The 17,364-nt window shown below is 31.1% G+C and overlaps 2 protein-coding genes across 3 annotated transcripts; one reads left to right on the top strand and one right to left on the bottom strand.

Moving 5' to 3' along the window:
* Positions 1–687: 687 nt before the first annotated feature.
* Positions 688–7,464, top strand: LOC146939528 (plant/protein). 2 transcript variants are annotated; one of them, XM_085753159.1, is made up of 12 exons: positions 688–1,138; positions 1,901–2,003; positions 2,199–2,212; positions 2,556–2,774; positions 3,726–3,797; positions 3,984–4,070; positions 4,171–4,209; positions 4,332–4,430; positions 4,611–4,773; positions 5,042–5,151; positions 5,240–5,350; positions 7,035–7,464. In XM_085753159.1, exons 1-11 carry the CDS (start codon positions 923–925, stop codon positions 5,324–5,326), a joined length of 1,209 nt encoding a protein of 402 aa, XP_085609285.1. In that variant the 5' UTR covers positions 688–922; the 3' UTR covers positions 5,327–5,350; positions 7,035–7,464. The 2 variants fall into 2 exon arrangements, with proteins under 2 accessions (XP_085609285.1, XP_085609284.1); XM_085753158.1 differs by lacking the exon at positions 7,035–7,464 and having other exon boundaries at positions 5,240–5,639.
* LOC146939529 (sucrose synthase 5-like) lies at positions 5,530–10,455 on the bottom strand. The gene is made up of 14 exons (XM_085753157.1): positions 10,170–10,455; positions 9,623–9,777; positions 9,311–9,503; positions 8,978–9,096; positions 8,684–8,900; positions 8,213–8,308; positions 7,938–8,111; positions 7,681–7,797; positions 7,373–7,539; positions 6,953–7,177; positions 6,292–6,858; positions 6,050–6,188; positions 5,887–5,975; positions 5,530–5,713 (listed from the first exon to the last, which is right to left on the bottom strand). The coding sequence occupies exons 1-14, from the start codon at positions 10,410–10,412 to the stop codon at positions 5,686–5,688; spliced, it is 2,529 nt and encodes an 842-aa protein (XP_085609283.1). The 5' UTR covers positions 10,413–10,455; the 3' UTR covers positions 5,530–5,685.
* Between the last annotated feature and the right edge of the window lie 6,909 nt (positions 10,456–17,364).

The raw sequence follows: 17,364 nt of genomic DNA on the forward strand, positions 1-17,364 counted from the left end.
AAAACTTTAGAAAGTATCTAATTTCTTGTGAAACTGATCAATTAAAATTAAGAGTTAATTAAGTAAATGGTCCCTATAAATATCCAAAATTTTGTTTTTAGTCCTTACAAAATAAAATCACACTTTTTAATCCCTAAAAAATTTTCTGTCAATTTTTAGTCCTTATAAAATTTTTCCATCATCATTTTTACTCCTTGTCAAAAATTTCTGTCAACATTTTTTGTCCCTAAAATACTTAAGGAAAATGTCACATGAACTAAAAAGTATGATTTTATTTTATAGGGACTAAAAACAAAATTCTGAATATTTATATGAACCATTTACTTAATTAACCCTAAAATTAATGGTGGTGTAAGAAAATTGTTAGTGTTGTAGTCTAATAAACTGCAAGATAAGGTAAATGATTTTGAATATGTAGGGGTTGAATTAAGGTGAGTGCACAGCACATGTATAATAAGTAGTGGATCACTCACATTCATCAGGGTATCAAAATCACAGAAAATGACAAAAGAAAAAGATGTAACAAATTATGAATTAATAGGAGAAAAAAAATGGATGAAAAAGTAAAAATAAAACATGACAAAATAATCCAAACATAGGTTCACGGGTCACTCACTGTTTCCTCTTCTTTGTTAAATTTATTAAATTAAATAATATAGAAAGTATACACTATACACTCCACTAGCTACATGCCAACAATTCATTCATACACTCCTTATGATTTCACCTTAGTTTCAATCCATTTATCAGGAAAAAGCTGCACACTGCACCACAAAGAATGCAGATAATTGCTCAAAAAGTTAAATAGCTTTTTAATGTGCCTTAAAATAATCAGAATGAACTAAGATAGTGTATATAATTAGTTTCATTGATCACATATTTATTTTTTTATATAGAAAGTGGTAACTAACTCATTCAGCTTATGGATTCAGCTCATTGCTCTTGGTTCCAAGGTTTATTTTTCTTAGCATTAGTTTGGTTCTTTAATTGTGGAAGTGTTGATGGAGTGAGTACTAGTACAGTGAAAGTGGGAAACTTTTCTAAGGTAGAAGATGCTGTGAATTTTCATATTTACTATGGTCAGACCTTCAAAGTCATTAAGAATGCTGTTGATGGCCAGAGCTACCTTCTTCTCCAGGTACTTTACAAACAACTTGGTTTTTTTTTTCTTTCAATTATTGCTAAGGTTGCCCTTTTATATAGTGACACCGACACAAATAATTACACTGAATTATATGATTTTCTTAAATAATTAGTGGGGTCAGTGTCCGTGTCTGTATTCGTGCTTCATGGTTCGGTAGTCATGGCTTAGTACTTTATATCAACCTCATCATGAAAGAATTGATGATATCTTACGTAAATACAAAGAATTTACATTGGAGAAGACTTGATACTTTAGTATGATCAATCTTTGTAGCTTCCCAATCTGTCTTTCCAAAACATTGATTAGGTACAGTAGCTTCCATTATTAGCAAAGTTATTTGTAATCAAAGATGGGAGAAATCTGGTTCCTCGGAGTAGTAAGGCACTTGGACACCGTAAGTGGCTAGGGTTCGAATCTTGGCTATTGTGTATGGAGAAAATTTGGTTCGGAGAGGAGAATCTACATTATGTGGCCAATAAATTCCTCGACAAAGATCAATCACTACTAAATGGTGGTAGATATGCGTACCTATAACATTGTTATGAAAAGATAGGAAAATTTGAAACTAGATCATTTATTAATATAATAACAATCTTTAAATCTTAATTGGAATTTGTTTGTCCTTCTGTTGGGGATTATACATAGGAGTTACATATTTAATTTTTTCCTAATTTTTTACATGTTTGCTAAACTTTTCCTGCTAAGCTGTGTTTGTACCTAACTTATATTTAATCAATGAATTCCTCTCATTGGTAGAATAACTCAAGGATTGCATCAAGGACAAAATATTGCACTTCAAGAATCAAATCATTTGTCATACCATTGTCAAACTTCTCTGCTGATACAGATTCTTTTCCTGGTATTCCATGCATAATCAGTTCAATGTGGCAATGCTAAAACTAATTATTTGGCATTACAAATTTAGTCATACTTTTGGACCATAAACTTAAGAATGACTTATTATTTAGCTGCAATTTAATACATTAATTATTTCTTTCCCCTCGTGGCTAATGATTTTTTTTCCTTGTTTGCCTCTTGGAATTTGGAACTAAAGTTTCCTTCTTAGAGGTGAGAATCTTCTACTGATGAAAGTTTACATATGTGTTAATTTCCAGTTTTGTGCCATGATTAAGACAAAAGGGTTTTAGGCCCTGTTTGAATAAACAACTTGATTAAGCACTTATATGGTAACGAAAGATATATCAAGCTAACTTATACAAGATATAAAAAAAATTCATAAGCTATCCTAGAAAGCTTATGAAAATAAAATGAAAATAGCTTATAGACATGTTATAAGTTGTTTCTATAAGCTCTCTCAAACAGTCTCTGAAGCGTTTATGCAAACCAGTCGAAACAGGTCATTAGTTCCTGCTTTTAATTCTTATATTCTTTCTATTCTTGTTTTGAGCAGCATTTAGGCTTACTGGAGAGCTTGAAAGGCATAACCTCAGACACAGTGACTTCTCCATGTGTGTTGAAATTGTATAAAGGAGGACAGATTGAAAAGTTGAACAAAAGTGATTATCAAATGCTTGCACAATTTTCTGCACACTTCTATAGTGACACTGATCAACAGCCAGCTTGCAATTTTGCAACTTCAGTTCCTTTTTCAGAGGATACTCCTTTGCAGGTAAGAAACTTAACTTAAGATTACTCTGTAGATAAAGTTTCAAAATTCAAAAGGATCAAAACATATGTTTGATGTTTGTTGTGCTTACATGGCATTGTCAAATCATTAACGTGTAACAAAGGATAAAATATCGACATGTCATAAGTTGTCTCTACAGGCTGTCTCAAATAGTCTCACGCGTACATATCTATGAAGCACGGACACCTTTTGAATTAAGCGTGTCACAGTGTTTGACAATCGTATGACACTCTTACGATGTGTGTGAGACAACTTAGACAAGTTTCCCATAAAAAAAAATTCTTTGTTTTGACACATGTCAGACACGTCTATGAGGGTTATAAAGATGTGTCGGAGTAATGATGATCAATGAAGGGGTTAAAGACATTAAATTTGATTACAAGATGTTTCGCTTTTCGATAGTTGATCAATAAATGAAGGTGAAAATTATCGGTGTTGGTGTCCTATGCAGCTATGCTTTTAACTTAAGTAGTGTTGATGTGTCGTGTCAGGTGTCTATGTCGGAGCTTTTACTTCATAGGTACTTATGTCAGCACATAAAGTCAATCGAAACAAGCCTTAAGAACATATATGGAAGAGTGGTACAATATTTTAGATTCGTATTAACTTATGTATACTAGTCAATAGAAAAGAGTGTTCTACCAGGTTGCAGATTTTCTGCGCTCCATGTTGAGAAGCATGGTGGAACCCAACAAAGCGAAAAATAAATTCAGAGAAATATTCATTTTGGAATTAATTGAATGAAGAAGTTGGTTACAATGATTGTGTGATTACTTTATGTCTTTATATAGTGAACCTTAGCTAACTAATATAACCAACTAGCTACTAATCACAACTAAAACTAGCTTAAACAATATTCAACTAATTCTAACAAATCTCAAACTATCTTGAACACTTGAAATTCATCATGATTTGCTGCATTCACTTTGACAGAGAGCAGAATGGATCAAATTTATAGGAGCTTTTGCGAATGTTGAATCTAGAGCCAATCAAGTGTATACTACAGTAAGAACACCACTCAGTCCATAGCATAACTAAATTACTACTACTACTACTACTACTACATGAAAATTATATTTTCAGTAACTTTTACCATGTTCTGTATCCTTGTAGTTGAATTTCTGTGCTAATCTGTGTAACTGAATAGATTTTGTAGCTTAGGTTACTAACAAATGGCTTGTAACTGTATAGGTTAAGGAGAATTATTTGTGCTTGGCTGAAATCGCAAAATCTCGAACTTCATTCAAGCCAACTGTTGCTTGGATGAAATATAATAATGTATGTATCTCCAAAAAATATTAATAATTAATAAATATTAATTTATGGACACAAATGAGTTAGTGTTGTGTAAATTCAAACTGAAATGTTATCTTTGTAGGGTGTTTGGTCTTTTACAAAGGAAGCCTATTATTTGAAGGTATGAAACCCTAGCTATCTGTTAGCGAAACATGGCTACTGATATATCATAGTGCATAACTTTTTTTTCTGAAACATGGCTACTGATATAAGTTATTTTGGTTAAAAAAAAATTGCATACAGTATGTGGAAGATGCAGGGGGAGAGATTTTGGATGCAAACAAGAACACTTACAATGTCTCTGATCCTGATGACTTGGAGGAATTGCATGCCCTCCTATGTGTGAGTTCAAAATTTAGATATTCCATTAAATTGAACATTGAACAGCTAATATTATACTACCTAAAAATATGACTCGTTGACTAAATCACGCAAATTAAAAAAGTTGATAGAAGTATTACATTTTTTAACAAATTGGTTTCCATTGTTTCTATTGAGTAAATATTATTATTTCTCATGTAGACTGTGGAAGTAGTCATTGATGAAACATTAGCTTATGATCCAGTCAACTACACTATGTCAACATTTATCCAAAATCTAAATGTTGAAGATCGTTCTTGTTTTTCCTTTCTTACAAACACAAGCCTATGGAGATATGACAAACGGATTCAAAGTTCGTCTCTTGGTAAGTCTCAACATTTATGTTTTTCTAGTGAAATATGCTTAACATTTGTTTCATACTTTTTACTATGGAATTTGATACTTTCATGTCCAAGATAAAAGAAAGAATTTCAACAAAGAGAGCATGTTGGAAATATAATATATATATATATATATATATATATATATATATATTTTGGTGACATTTTTATTTATATTCTTACATGAATCTTGTGCTACTTGATAACTTGCTTTCCATGTATAATTGTTTGTATAACTTTCTGCATGTGAAGATTGGTACAATGGAGCAGTTTCCCAACCTCAGTTGGTATTAGCAGATCTTATTGAAGTTTTCTTTCCAACTGGAAATTACACCATGACTTATTTTAGGAACCTTTTTAAGGTATGCTTTCATTGCTAAACACCAAAGGAAATCAATTTTTTTTTCTCTTGTATTTCCAACTTCTCAAGCTGTTCATATCATCTTGCAGGGAGAAACACCTATAAATATTGGTCCTGAAATGTGTGACAGGGACACATCCTCAACATTGGATCCTACCATAGTGCCATGTGGATGATTTATCTTTCAAGTTCTAAATTAGGTAGATTGTTACTAAAACTGTTCTTTTTTGAAATTTTTGAAATAGGATCTACACTTCTATTTTATTTTTTACGATCAACGAGTTTCTTTAGGTTTATTCGGTAATCTTTAAGTGAAAAGTTTAAGTGAAAAGCCTTCATGATAGTTAGGAGTTCTTTTCATATGATTTGCACTTGGTAGTTGACAGAACAATAGTTTTATTGATAACATAGAAACAGTTGTCATTTTGCAACAAATACACAACTTATTTGTAATGAATTAAATGTGTGAGCAAGATTTTCTTGAAGAAATTGTTGCACCGCCGAAAATAAGCTACATTAACCTGTATACTTGATCTTAACCCTGTGATCTGGACCTTGAACGCCTGCAGTAGCAAAACAATAGGGATAAAATAAATAATGTAAGCTTGAGAAAAAATGACAAACTATATTCTAAACTGAAAATTCTTTTCATAATGATAAAAAGTTCTAGTCAAACAAATTCGATATCTTAGTAACTTTATTCTGTCAAAATTTCTCGATTGATTGGATGACATACCTGCTTGTTCCTTGTTTTCTGAGACTCTGCTGCTTGGAGTTGGACACTGGTTGTTGAGGTTCATCAATTGGAACAGATATAGTCTTCACCTGTGACATTTACATATAAGAAATTGTACCTATCTCAAATTCTCATCACATATAAGAATAAATATATTGCTCACCAAATTCTTAAACATAAGGTTATAGAACATCCAAATGTATCTTTGCTTTGCCACTTTTGGTTCATTATTCACTGTCCTCCAAAAAGTATAAATGCTTCCCATATTCAGCAACTTGTTTGCATAAATCTTCCATGTATAACTGAAAACAAAACCCATGCAATCTTGATTCAATGTTGCAAATGTTAAAAATAATTATAATTATTCTAATCTAGAGCTAGTAAATTGGTGTTTTTTTGCCTTACCATTCATTAATACGCTGCAATCCTGCCGCTGAAATCATGTTCCAATGTGTCGAATCCACTTTACATTTTTCAAAGAAATCAGCAATTTTGTTACTTGATTCGTCTCCATTGAGAGGATCGATATGGAAACCAGAAACACCATCAACAGTAATTTCCGCTGGACCACCATGGTTAGTAGCAAAAGTTGGCAAACCACAGTTCATTGCTTCAATGACAGTTAGACCAAATGCTTCATACAAAGCAGGCTGCACAAAAGCTCCCTTTGTGTCGGCAATAAATCGATAAAGCTCTCCATTGCGATGTCTATCGGTCTGTGCAACAATCCATCTAAATTGACCCTTCAATTGATACTTTTCAATTAAATCATGCATTTTCCTTATTTCTGCCATCTCTTCTCTGTCTTTTGATTTCAAAGGATCAAAGAAGCCTCCAACTATGACAAGGTTCACCAAGCTTCTCAACCTTTTGTTCTTGCCATACCATTCAACTAAACCGGTTATGTTCTTCACAACATCAAGCCTTGCCATTGAGAAGATTATAGGTTTTCTTCTGTTTTCTAGATATCCACTGTAAGAGAGAATTAATCATTTTGTAAGAATATTGAAATTCTTATCTAAAGTCTTAACATCAACAACAAAAGAATGGAAACTTTTTCACTTACATATGATCTTTGTTATCAACTTTACTGTATAATAAATCTTCAATTGTAGGATGGAATTGAATGAGTCTTTTGTCTTTCTCAGTGTAAGGAAAATAGACAGTTTGGTCAGCACCAGGTGCAGCTATGTTGAACTTAGGATCAAATATATTTATCCCTGAAACAACTCTGCATAGTCCTGGGAGTGTAAATGTTGCATGGCTTTCATATTGTCCAGGTTTATCTTTGCTGCAAGCATTAACTTTCAGAATTCAGTATGTTACAACACAATCCTTTTATAGTTTCTTCAATTTTTCAAGTTATCATCAGTGTCGACATGACGGCATGTCAATGACTTATCAGTGTGTGTCATGTCCGGTGGCTGTGTCAGTTCTTCTTACAAGAAGATTGTATTTTGTTTTTCTTTTAATTATGAGGACTAACCTTCCAGCAATTTCCTGATATGTGCTGGTTATGATGAAATCTGATGCATTCATTGCAATTGTATCGGCCATGAATTGGCATGAGAAGTGATACTTAGGGTCTAACTCTTTCCACTTGACATCTGAATCTTCATACTTAGTCTTCTCTAAAGCATGTGCTATAGTTCCCTGGTTTTCAAGCAACCTCATTTATTAGCTCATGCAGTAAAAAGGACATCCTTAAGGGTAACAAAAATTGTTGAATAGGAAGTTAAATTTCAATAATAATGAGATCTTAGTAATCCTAAGTTTCAATAATAGGATAGTTACCTGAGTTATCCTAAGTTTGCTAGCCATAAGAGAAGCTGCCAAATTTCCATCAGTGTAATTTCCTATAATGAGATCTGGTTTTTCTTCCATGAGGTTGAGAATCTTAGTTGTGGCATCCTATAACATGAACCGAAGAACTAGTCAAATGGAACATTTGTAAGAGAAAAATGACATGCCTCCAACTTATAAACGCGTTTTCACGCCATATCTCATCAAATGCAGGATTCTCAACAATTTTATACTAAATATGCATATACCTGAGTAAACCTCTCAAGATAAGGATAAATGTCAAAGCGAGAAACCCATTGACGCAGGATTCCTTTATCTGTCTGAAAAGGCACGCGTAAAATTTTTGAGTGCTTGGTATCAATGATTGGTTCCAATTCCTGATTGCATTTGGTTCCTTGAGCATCAGGTATGAGCCTTGTGACCTATCATTGTCAACACCATATTCTTGCATAAATAATGATTCTATTAAAAGCAAGTTTATTATGTATAGAAAGGAATCATCATTTTTTCGCATGAAACATACCACAAGAATTTGAGGATTCACTTTTAAGCCTTGCTGCTTAATTCTAACTAACATTTCTGCTTCCAAAGCTCTCACTTGATCCAATATGTAAACAACCTATTCAAGATTGTAGAAAAGCAAATGTTAAAGAGCTGCCACATTCATTTAACATGTGCTTGGTTTTGCGGTGACAAAAAATGATTTTGAATGAATTGCATAAGTAAAATTGATTTTGACTAAAAGTGAGTTGAATGTAAACTGATATGTTTGGATGCATTCACTTAAAAGGGGATTGAACATTAAATTCAATGCTAAAAATCAATTGTAAAGGTAAAAATGTCATTATCAATTACAGAAGCATAAACAATTCTACTCGAGAACATGCAATTATGTCGGAATTAATTCTAGACACTTTGAATCAATTTTGACTCCTCTAAAAATGGAACTAAACACACACTTAACAACTCAACTACTCGAGTTTAGAAATGTTACCTGTCCGCCGGTATCTGGCAAGCCAAGAACATCTGCTTGACCAAAATAACCATGAATTGAGAAGATCACAACATTGAATATTGTGGGAACTCTACTGAAAAACTTCTCCATGTTCATTGGATCTGGAGCTTGGAGTACTTCTGACAAAGTTCTCATTGTATCCTTCACTCTTCCTGCAGTATCTCCCCATCCACTTTCAAAACCCCACTGCTTAAACCTATGAATGAAAATAGGATTGTATAAGTGAATCATAAATATATATTGTTCCACTTTATGACGTGCAAAGAGATTTACCTTGGTTCAAAATCATCATAGGGAGTATCCACTGGAAGTGCTGAAAGGAATGCATCAGCCACTGTTAGTGCCATCTGAAGCTTTGCAACTGAGCTCAGGGTATCATTTATCATTAGACTCTGTCAGTTCAAATGACATAAAAGATGATGAATAACCAAAAGTACATTACAAAATTACATGTGCGTGTACGTCGTGTTCTAAAAATTGGACCGAACTGTGATTGAACCATAACTCAGAAGTCTCTCTGGTTCGATCACTGATTTCCAAAACATTGGTGTACATGTGTTTGTGTGTGCGAGAGAAATATTAAAATGATGTTATTAATGTATTTACTTCTCCTTGATGATTTAGTGATAACAAGTAGTCCAATATAGGTTGTGTTTTTGCCAATTTCCCACTAAAACGTAAAGTTAAGAACTTTGAAACAAAATGGAGTCCATTTCCAATTGAAGAAGGCAATTTTAAGTTAGGAATAGGAAAGTCAAATGCTCCAAAATCTGCTTCAAGTGCATTTTCATCGTTTGCCCTACAACATAAACCCAAGTTAACCATTAAAAATTGTTGGCTAATCAAGGAAAATAGAAGCATGACATGTTGAAAACTTTAAAGTAAAAAAAGTATAGTATAAGTAAAAGGACATAGTACCATTTTTGGTCGTATATTCTTTCCTTAAATTTGAGGTAATCAGTGGATGTTATAGGTTCAACAGAAAGATTCTCAGAGCTCACTTTTACATATTCCCAAACTCCAGGGTCTGGCCTTACTGCAAAGGCAACATATGGTGGATCAACAATAGCTTCCTGCAAGCATTAAAATCCATATTAATTAATAAGCCTATGAAACAATGACATATAACAGTAGACATCGATTATAATTTAAGAGAATAGATATGATTAAATATAACTACATGTGTTTATCACGTCAGACACCAAATATATCTAAAGCAATATGGTCGGTCCATCTACTATTTTTCTTAATATCATTTTTTTCAAATTTAAATAAATTTAGACAACGTGGATATATTAAAACTCGAACAAATGAATATATTAAAAAAGACACTGCATTAAAATATAAATACAACAAAGTACGACAAAAAATACTGATAGACGGGCATGTTAGGGCCCGTCTTTCCACAATGTAAATTAGTTTATAGCAAAAAAAAAAAATGCAAATTGGTTGACAAAATATTAACCTGTGTAAAACTTAGTAAGAAGCCAAGATTGCCTTCCAATATTTGATTCCTATCATTCTGGTCCTTTATAACTTGCTCCATTTCTTCCATCAAATCATGAACTTTTATGATCCTTCTACCTTTCTCAAGGTACTTGGCAAAACACCTCTTCATATGATACCTACTCTGCTTGGATGCATCTGGTGATGACATATTGTTATCTGTTATTGAATCTGTGCGCTTCAACCCTGATGCAGAAGCCATGAAATTGAAGATATTGTATATATTGTTGTTTCTACAAGGAGATATCTGTCTCAGTTTATACGCATAGCTATTTATACTTTATACATGATGTATGAAATGGGGCCCATGCAAAGGTGCAAGAGTGGGAGAAAGAACATTTGCATGGCCAATGAGCATTTCTAAGTGGGAGCTATTGGTATCATTCTTTTCTTCTTTGTTTCATTGTTGTGATATATCTATGTTATTGTTCCTCTGGCCATATAAGTGGCAGAATATTGGAAGTTGCCATCTTCAAGACATTTGCTTCTGAGTCTTATGTACAAATAATATTGAATTGAATATTCCTAGCTGTAAAGTTTCATACAAGATTGGTCGTTTTTTTCAAAGGATCCAAGATCAGTCCTCGGATTTTTTGTTGCGTAAGTTAGGAGTAACAAAATGGATGGATTGGATGATAATAGGTGGATATCAAACAATCCATTAATCCATTATCAATCCATTAAAAATTGCTTTAAAAATTTCAAGGATTAGTAAATGTTTAGGTCACTATATTTTCACCAATTTGCAGCAGGAGAAAGCTAAACAGTGTCATAGAACATTGGTTAAGCAACTAAAACAAGTAACCTTTTATAAAAAAAAAAAAAGTAGTGTAATGATTACTTAATCAAAAATCAAAACTTATATTTTCAAGAAAAAATTTCTATTTATATGTGATGCGACATACATTAGCGATGCGATATATTATAGATGATTTGACATGTACATACAAGGATGTCAAATGATTGATATCATGAAATTTTAATAAAAAAAATTATTTTTAAAACATCATTTAAAATATGTAACATCATCATTTTTAGTTAAAAAAAAACCTAAGGAAGGGATCAAAACTGTTCAAATTTAATATATAGGATGATCATTCCGCAAATTGGTGGAAATATGTGGACCAAAACTACAATTAAATCAAAATTTAATATATCCATAAGCATAACATACATCCAATACATTCATTATTAAATTTTCAATGGATGAATGTTTATTTGATGCGTTGTATTATTTATTTAGTTTTTTGACATATTTTTTTAAACTAATTTTTTTTATAAATTTTTAAAATATTACTAGTACTTGATTTTTTTAAACTAATTTTTTTTTATAAATTTTTAAAATATTACTAGTACTTGGACTCGTGCGATGCACAGGAAGGAAGTTAATTATCTTAATTAATGACTAATATTTGTAAAATTACATTATCATATGTATAAATAAAAAGGCTAATTTTTCACATCTTTGAATCAATTTTGACATAAAATACTCATTAACTAACAATGAAATAAAATTCATATATGCAGTAGCAAGTGAAGGACCATTGTGGATATGTTCATGAACAAATTTATGATAATTTGTTAAGCTTTAGGAGACATATTAATATAAATGAGAGTAGGCATGATAATTAGGCGGAGTTAGGGCATATTTCACATTCCTCATCCCCATCCTGAATTTCATAAACTTGTTATCCTACCCACGATCCCCGACGGCGATGAGAAATTGAACTTCATCTTTGTCTCCGACGGGTTTGAGTATCTCTGCCTCGTCCTCATCATTCCCACAATGAAATCCTTTTTTCTAATTAAAAAAAGTTATTTTTAGCCCTAGACCCACTCTAAGCCCAAAAAAATTTCAAACCTTAACCCATTACTAAAAATTAATATCTACCATTTTTTATCAATCTTATCCATTTGGTGTAAGGAAACACCCATTATCATGTGTATTTGTCAATTGCAAATCACGAAAATGTTCACAAGGATTAAAAGTTTAAAATATCTCAAAAGTATGGATGAAATTTAGAGCTTATATGTTGCATATGAATAATTTTCTACATATGAGACGCGTTCGGGGTGGATACTTATATTCTTGTTACCCCGTCTCATATTTGTATTTTGAAATATGGGAAAACCTAAACTCATACTCAAACATAGTCAAAACGGAGAAACCCGTCAAATCAAAGTGGGTTCAAGAGGGTACCAGCAGTATTGGTTTTGTTGTCATGCCCAAATGAGATTGGCCATTCAGTATGAATTATTGTTTTAAAAGAGAAAGAAACAAAACCTTAAATAGTTTTGAATTATCATTCTCAAATCAGATAGATTGTTGAAAGGAAATATTTAAATTATATGATTGTTGATTCCATAACTTGTAATAGAAACAAAAATACATATTAATAAAAACAACTAAATACCCCTAAAAAACAAATACAACTACTAAAATTATCATCCTTTAAAGAATAATTTACAACATTATACATGGTAAAATCATTAAAAAAAAATTAGAAAATTTGTAAAAAACTATTTTCGCTCAAAAAATTTAATTAGGAGACTTAACAACTTTCATGTATAAGATAAGATGTGTCAGATAATATTTTTCAAAAAAGAATAAAAAGCCAAAAAATTAGGAAAATCACAGCAAACTGTTTGGCTCTAAAATGTGCTTGACAAAAAATTAGGAAGAAATTTTGCAACAATTTTGTTGGCTCAAAAAGTTGTCTAAGAGAGTTAAAAAATTTAAATATAAGATATGCGATCATTTTCTAAAAAAATATAGTAAGAGAAAAAAATCAGGAAGGAAATTTGCAACAAATTTTTTGGCTCCAACAAGTTTTCTAAAAAACTTAAGAACTTATATATAATAAGATAAGATATGCTATCATTTTCTATAAAAGTAAAGAAATAGCAAAAAAAATTAAATTATAGAGCTTTGTCGTTGGTCAGTGGTAATCCAACATAATTTTAAAATATATTTTTATTAAAATATTAAATTATAAACTAATAATAATATTTAAATTAGGTTAAAAATCATTTTTTTTTTCAATTCTTTTCCAGTTTCTATTAAAGTTTAAAAGGTAAATTCATCACTATAAAAAATTACTATAAAAAAATGTAGGGCTATGTAAACAACGATTCAAAATAAAGAAAGACACTATACTACATATTGCAAACAAACAAATATAAAAAAGGTAGGATCTGTTGACAAACAAATCCTAACCATTAAATATAATCAATCAAATGGTTTAGAATTTTCCATATGGCAAACACACTAAGAATTTAGTAGAGTATCACATGAGTATTTTTTTTTTCTTTCCTTTTCAACCTTTCTCATCTTTTACTGGGGATGAAATTACTAAAAACTGGCACATAAAAAAGCTTAAAACTCCATAAATCAATCAACTATAGAACCTTTTAGTCTATATTTCTAAATTCCAATTTATTTCTTCATGTCTTTCGATTTATTCTAGCCAACTAATTATGTACGAGGAAGCTTCTTTTGTATTACTTTTATTAACCATTGATATCCAACCTATACACTGAGAAAATTTCTCAAAGTAGTATTGAAGCACCAGAACAATTATTTAATTTAATTCGATTAGTGATTTTCCTTTCAGATCTATTGATCAATTATTTTAAAATAAACATGATTGTTCGAAAATCATAATTTATGTTTGAAAGGCTCTATGTTGTGAAACTTTTGATTTCATTTGTTTTATCATATGGGAAAAAGCTTAAAGAACAGCCAAAGGAAGAAGCTTACAGGGAATACGTTTTTGTTTTTGTTTGTGACTAATTTAAGAAAATAAGTTAAATGATCAAATAATTAACATTTATCACATGACACATTTTAAGTATTTTGTTTCCATATTTTGAACCATCAGATTAATTAGATTGAATGGCTAGGATTTGGTATGTAAGTCTTTTGACTTACACATGGTCAACAGATCATGTCTCATATAAAAAATATCACAACCAACAACACAAGATAATGTCACCAACAATTTTTCTCAAAACTAACAAAAGTTCAGTACAATTAAACAACTGAATTTATTCTTTTTCTTGATATTGGATGACTAAAAACTAAATAACTTAAATTATGCTAAGAAATTAGCCATTATAATTTGATGAGTGCAACTTTTTTAAAAATTTCCTAAAGAGTTTCACCTGGTGCCCCAATCCATAACACATTTTCATAAAGACTCAAACATCATAAGATTCAACTTTCAAACTAATAATACACTAACACGTTAAGATATCCCTACTCCATTTTTCTTATTAGAATCTCTATTCAAGATAATACTAAATTTGAGAAACAAACATGACCATAAACCCTTCAAAAACTATTTTAGCTTCAATTCTAAAACATTGTACAAGCAAAAATAAGCAAAGGAAGTCAGCAACCATTAGAGAGATCACTATTGGATGTAGCAATCTCTCAACTCATGTACCCTTTTCTTATATCATTGAATTCTTATTTCACTCTGTCTTGTGTTTTTATTTAAGGGTTAAATGTATTTTTGGTCCCTATAAAATTGGGAACTTCCAAGTTTAGTCCTTAATTAATTTTAATAGTTTTTTTAATCCCTACAAAAAAAATTTACTTCTAATTTTAGTCCCTGCTAAAACAAAGTTTGTTTAATTATCCTTGAACTTTTAAATTTTTTAACGATTTTTTTGAGACAGTTTAGAACACTATGAAATGTTCATTTATTAAAATTTAGAATTTTTTAACATGAAACGAATTAAATATGAATTTTTTAAAACGACAAAAAATTAAAGATAAAAGTAATAAAATATTGACGTAAAAATCAAATTTTGCGATAATATTTTACGGAGGAACTTTTAGTAATGTTCTTAACACGTCTACAAAAAATTGTTCAAAAACTTAAGACTTTAAGCATAAATTAAACAAATTTGAATTGAGCAGAGACTAATACTGAATGCATAATTTTTTTGTAAGGACTAAAAAAACTATTAAAATTAAGTAAAGATTAAACTTAAAAGATCTCAATTTTATAGAGACTAAAAGCATATTTAACCCTTTATTTAAACTACTTTGTATAAGCTAACCGAAAAACATAACGTAGTTCCCACTCTTGCAGCATAAGCTTCGTCCCTGGACCAGAAAATCGATAACAAACTTGAAACCAGCAACCACAAATAAAAAGCTCATCCTTCCAATTCTCGCGGGTAGGATATTTTGGTAATTTGAAATTCAATTATCAAATATAGTTAGAAATCAAACATAGATACTTATAATAGATAATTTAGTTTTGAATTTAAAGTTGAGATTTTTACTTTTAATTTATAAATTTAAGTGTTACAAATATTAATTGAATAAAGGGTTAATATTGTTTTTGCTCCCTGTAATATGAGCGAATTTCGGTTTTAGTCCCTGTAAAAAAAAAATTTAGATTCTATCCCTATCATTTCATATTCTTTCACTTTAGGTCCTTCATTTAAACATTGCAAAAAAGGTCTACATGGCACGCTGACTAGACCGTTTTCATTATTTTTCAAATTAACTAATTCTATGTGGCTTATTTTATAAGTATTTGCACTACAAGAATTTTGGTTATTACTATCCCCCAATAATGCAAAAAATCCCTCAGTAATACGCATTACTGGAGGATTCGAGTCCCTCAGTAATATGAGTGTCAGAAATGTTACTAGCGGATTTTTCCCTCAGTAATGAGGATGTAGTCCTGACAAAGCATTACTGAGGGATTATTCCGCCAGTAATTACTGACGGAATAATCCCTCAGTAATGTAGATTCAGATTTGTCATAATATTACTGGCGGATTTATCCCCCCAGTAATGTTAATCGAATTTGCATTACTGACGGAAATGTCCGCCAGTAATGTACTTCACCTTTTTTTTTTTTAATCCCTTCCCCCACTTTTTGATTTTAATTAGAGAAATAAAATTAAATAAACACAAATAAATTAAAGAAATATTTTTTTTATTTAATACGACAAATTAATTAAACCACATATCATTATAATATTTGTACAATACATAAATAATTTTCATACAAAATCATAAATATTTTAATAATATTCCTACAATCTAGAAAACTAAGAAAAAAAAATTAATTATCATAATATTCGGAAAAATTTGATCTTGGTCTCCCTCTCGGTGATCTTCGCTCTTATTTCCTCCTCTTCCACAAACCGAAATAAGGAACCAAAGGAACAGCCACAGAGAACAGAATGCTGCTCACAAATAAAATTAAGCGTCGATGATACAGATTAGAGGAAAAAAAACTGACTCGATTATAAATTACAAGAACTTACTATTTAGCTTTTTCTGAAGGTGCACAAATAGGCACCATCTCTTTGATCCACTTTAGGCACCATGTCAATCCCATTGCTTCTGCCATTAGTGGTGATGTCTTTATATTTTCTCTCAAAGTGATTGTCGCACTAACAATGCCTTCACAGCTGCGAGCCACCAGTCCCCAACAAGTCGACCCTCCTTCAAAACACTCAACATCTCTATTAATCTTTGGATCATCAAATTTTTATTAGCATAGGAAGTTATAAGAACTACCAACTCTCGCAAAGAAAAGAAATACAAGGGCAACGCTAAAGACGAAACACCTTGAAAAGAAACAATCATCCATAACAATCATAAACACTGCCAAAACAGAAATTCAAACACTCCCTAACACCAAAATATGTAGGTCAGCCGTGCAGAAAAACATACATCAGTGTACAATATTCAGTATGCACAAAAAAAATAATACATTAGATACATCATAATTGTGAGTATTTTTATCCAGTTTTCTAACAGCCATATATTGTTTGTAACAAAGCTTAAATCTGGACTATACAATCAGATATGTTTCTACGCATATGACTTTTGACCTTACAGCATTTATACAATTATACTTAGCTTATGTATAGGTTGATGACTAAATCTATATCTATATTGATCTATCTACCATCTATCTTCTATATATAAACTAAACATGACTTCTTCTATGTCTTTATGTTTATGTGGCAATTCTATGTAACAATCTTACCCTATGTTAAAAACTTAAGAGTTCTGCCTATGTGACATCTCTATGTAACCTTTCCATTATATAACATTTCCATCAGATTGAGAGCTATGTAAGTGAACACAATGTGGCACTACTTCAAACTTCTTT

The sequence above is a fragment of the Medicago sativa genome, chromosome 3, assembly GCF_051527215.1.
Source record: "Medicago sativa cultivar Bolivia chromosome 3, Bolivia_mono, whole genome shotgun sequence".
NCBI lineage: Eukaryota > Viridiplantae > Streptophyta > Magnoliopsida > Fabales > Fabaceae > Medicago > Medicago sativa.

Bases quoted from the DNA above. Each gene is read 5' to 3' on its own strand.
- LOC146939529 (XM_085753157.1), bottom strand. From the start codon at position 10,412: ATGGCTTCTGCATCAGGGTTGAAGCGCACAGATTCAATAACAGATAAC. The intron at 9,097-9,310 runs GTAAATACATTA...TTGAACTGACAG, and splicing joins CACTAAATCATCAAGGAGAA to AGTCTAATGATAAATGATAC. The intron at 8,901-8,977 runs GTAAATCTCTTT...TTTCATTCATAG, and splicing joins TATGATGATTTTGAACCAAG to GTTTAAGCAGTGGGGTTTTG.
- LOC146939528 (XM_085753159.1), top strand. From the start codon at position 923: ATGGATTCAGCTCATTGCTCTTGGTTCCAAGGTTTATTTTTCTTAGCA. The intron at 4,071-4,170 runs GTATGTATCTCC...TTATCTTTGTAG, and splicing joins CTTGGATGAAATATAATAAT to GGTGTTTGGTCTTTTACAAA. The intron at 4,431-4,610 runs GTGAGTTCAAAA...TTTCTCATGTAG, and splicing joins AATTGCATGCCCTCCTATGT to ACTGTGGAAGTAGTCATTGA.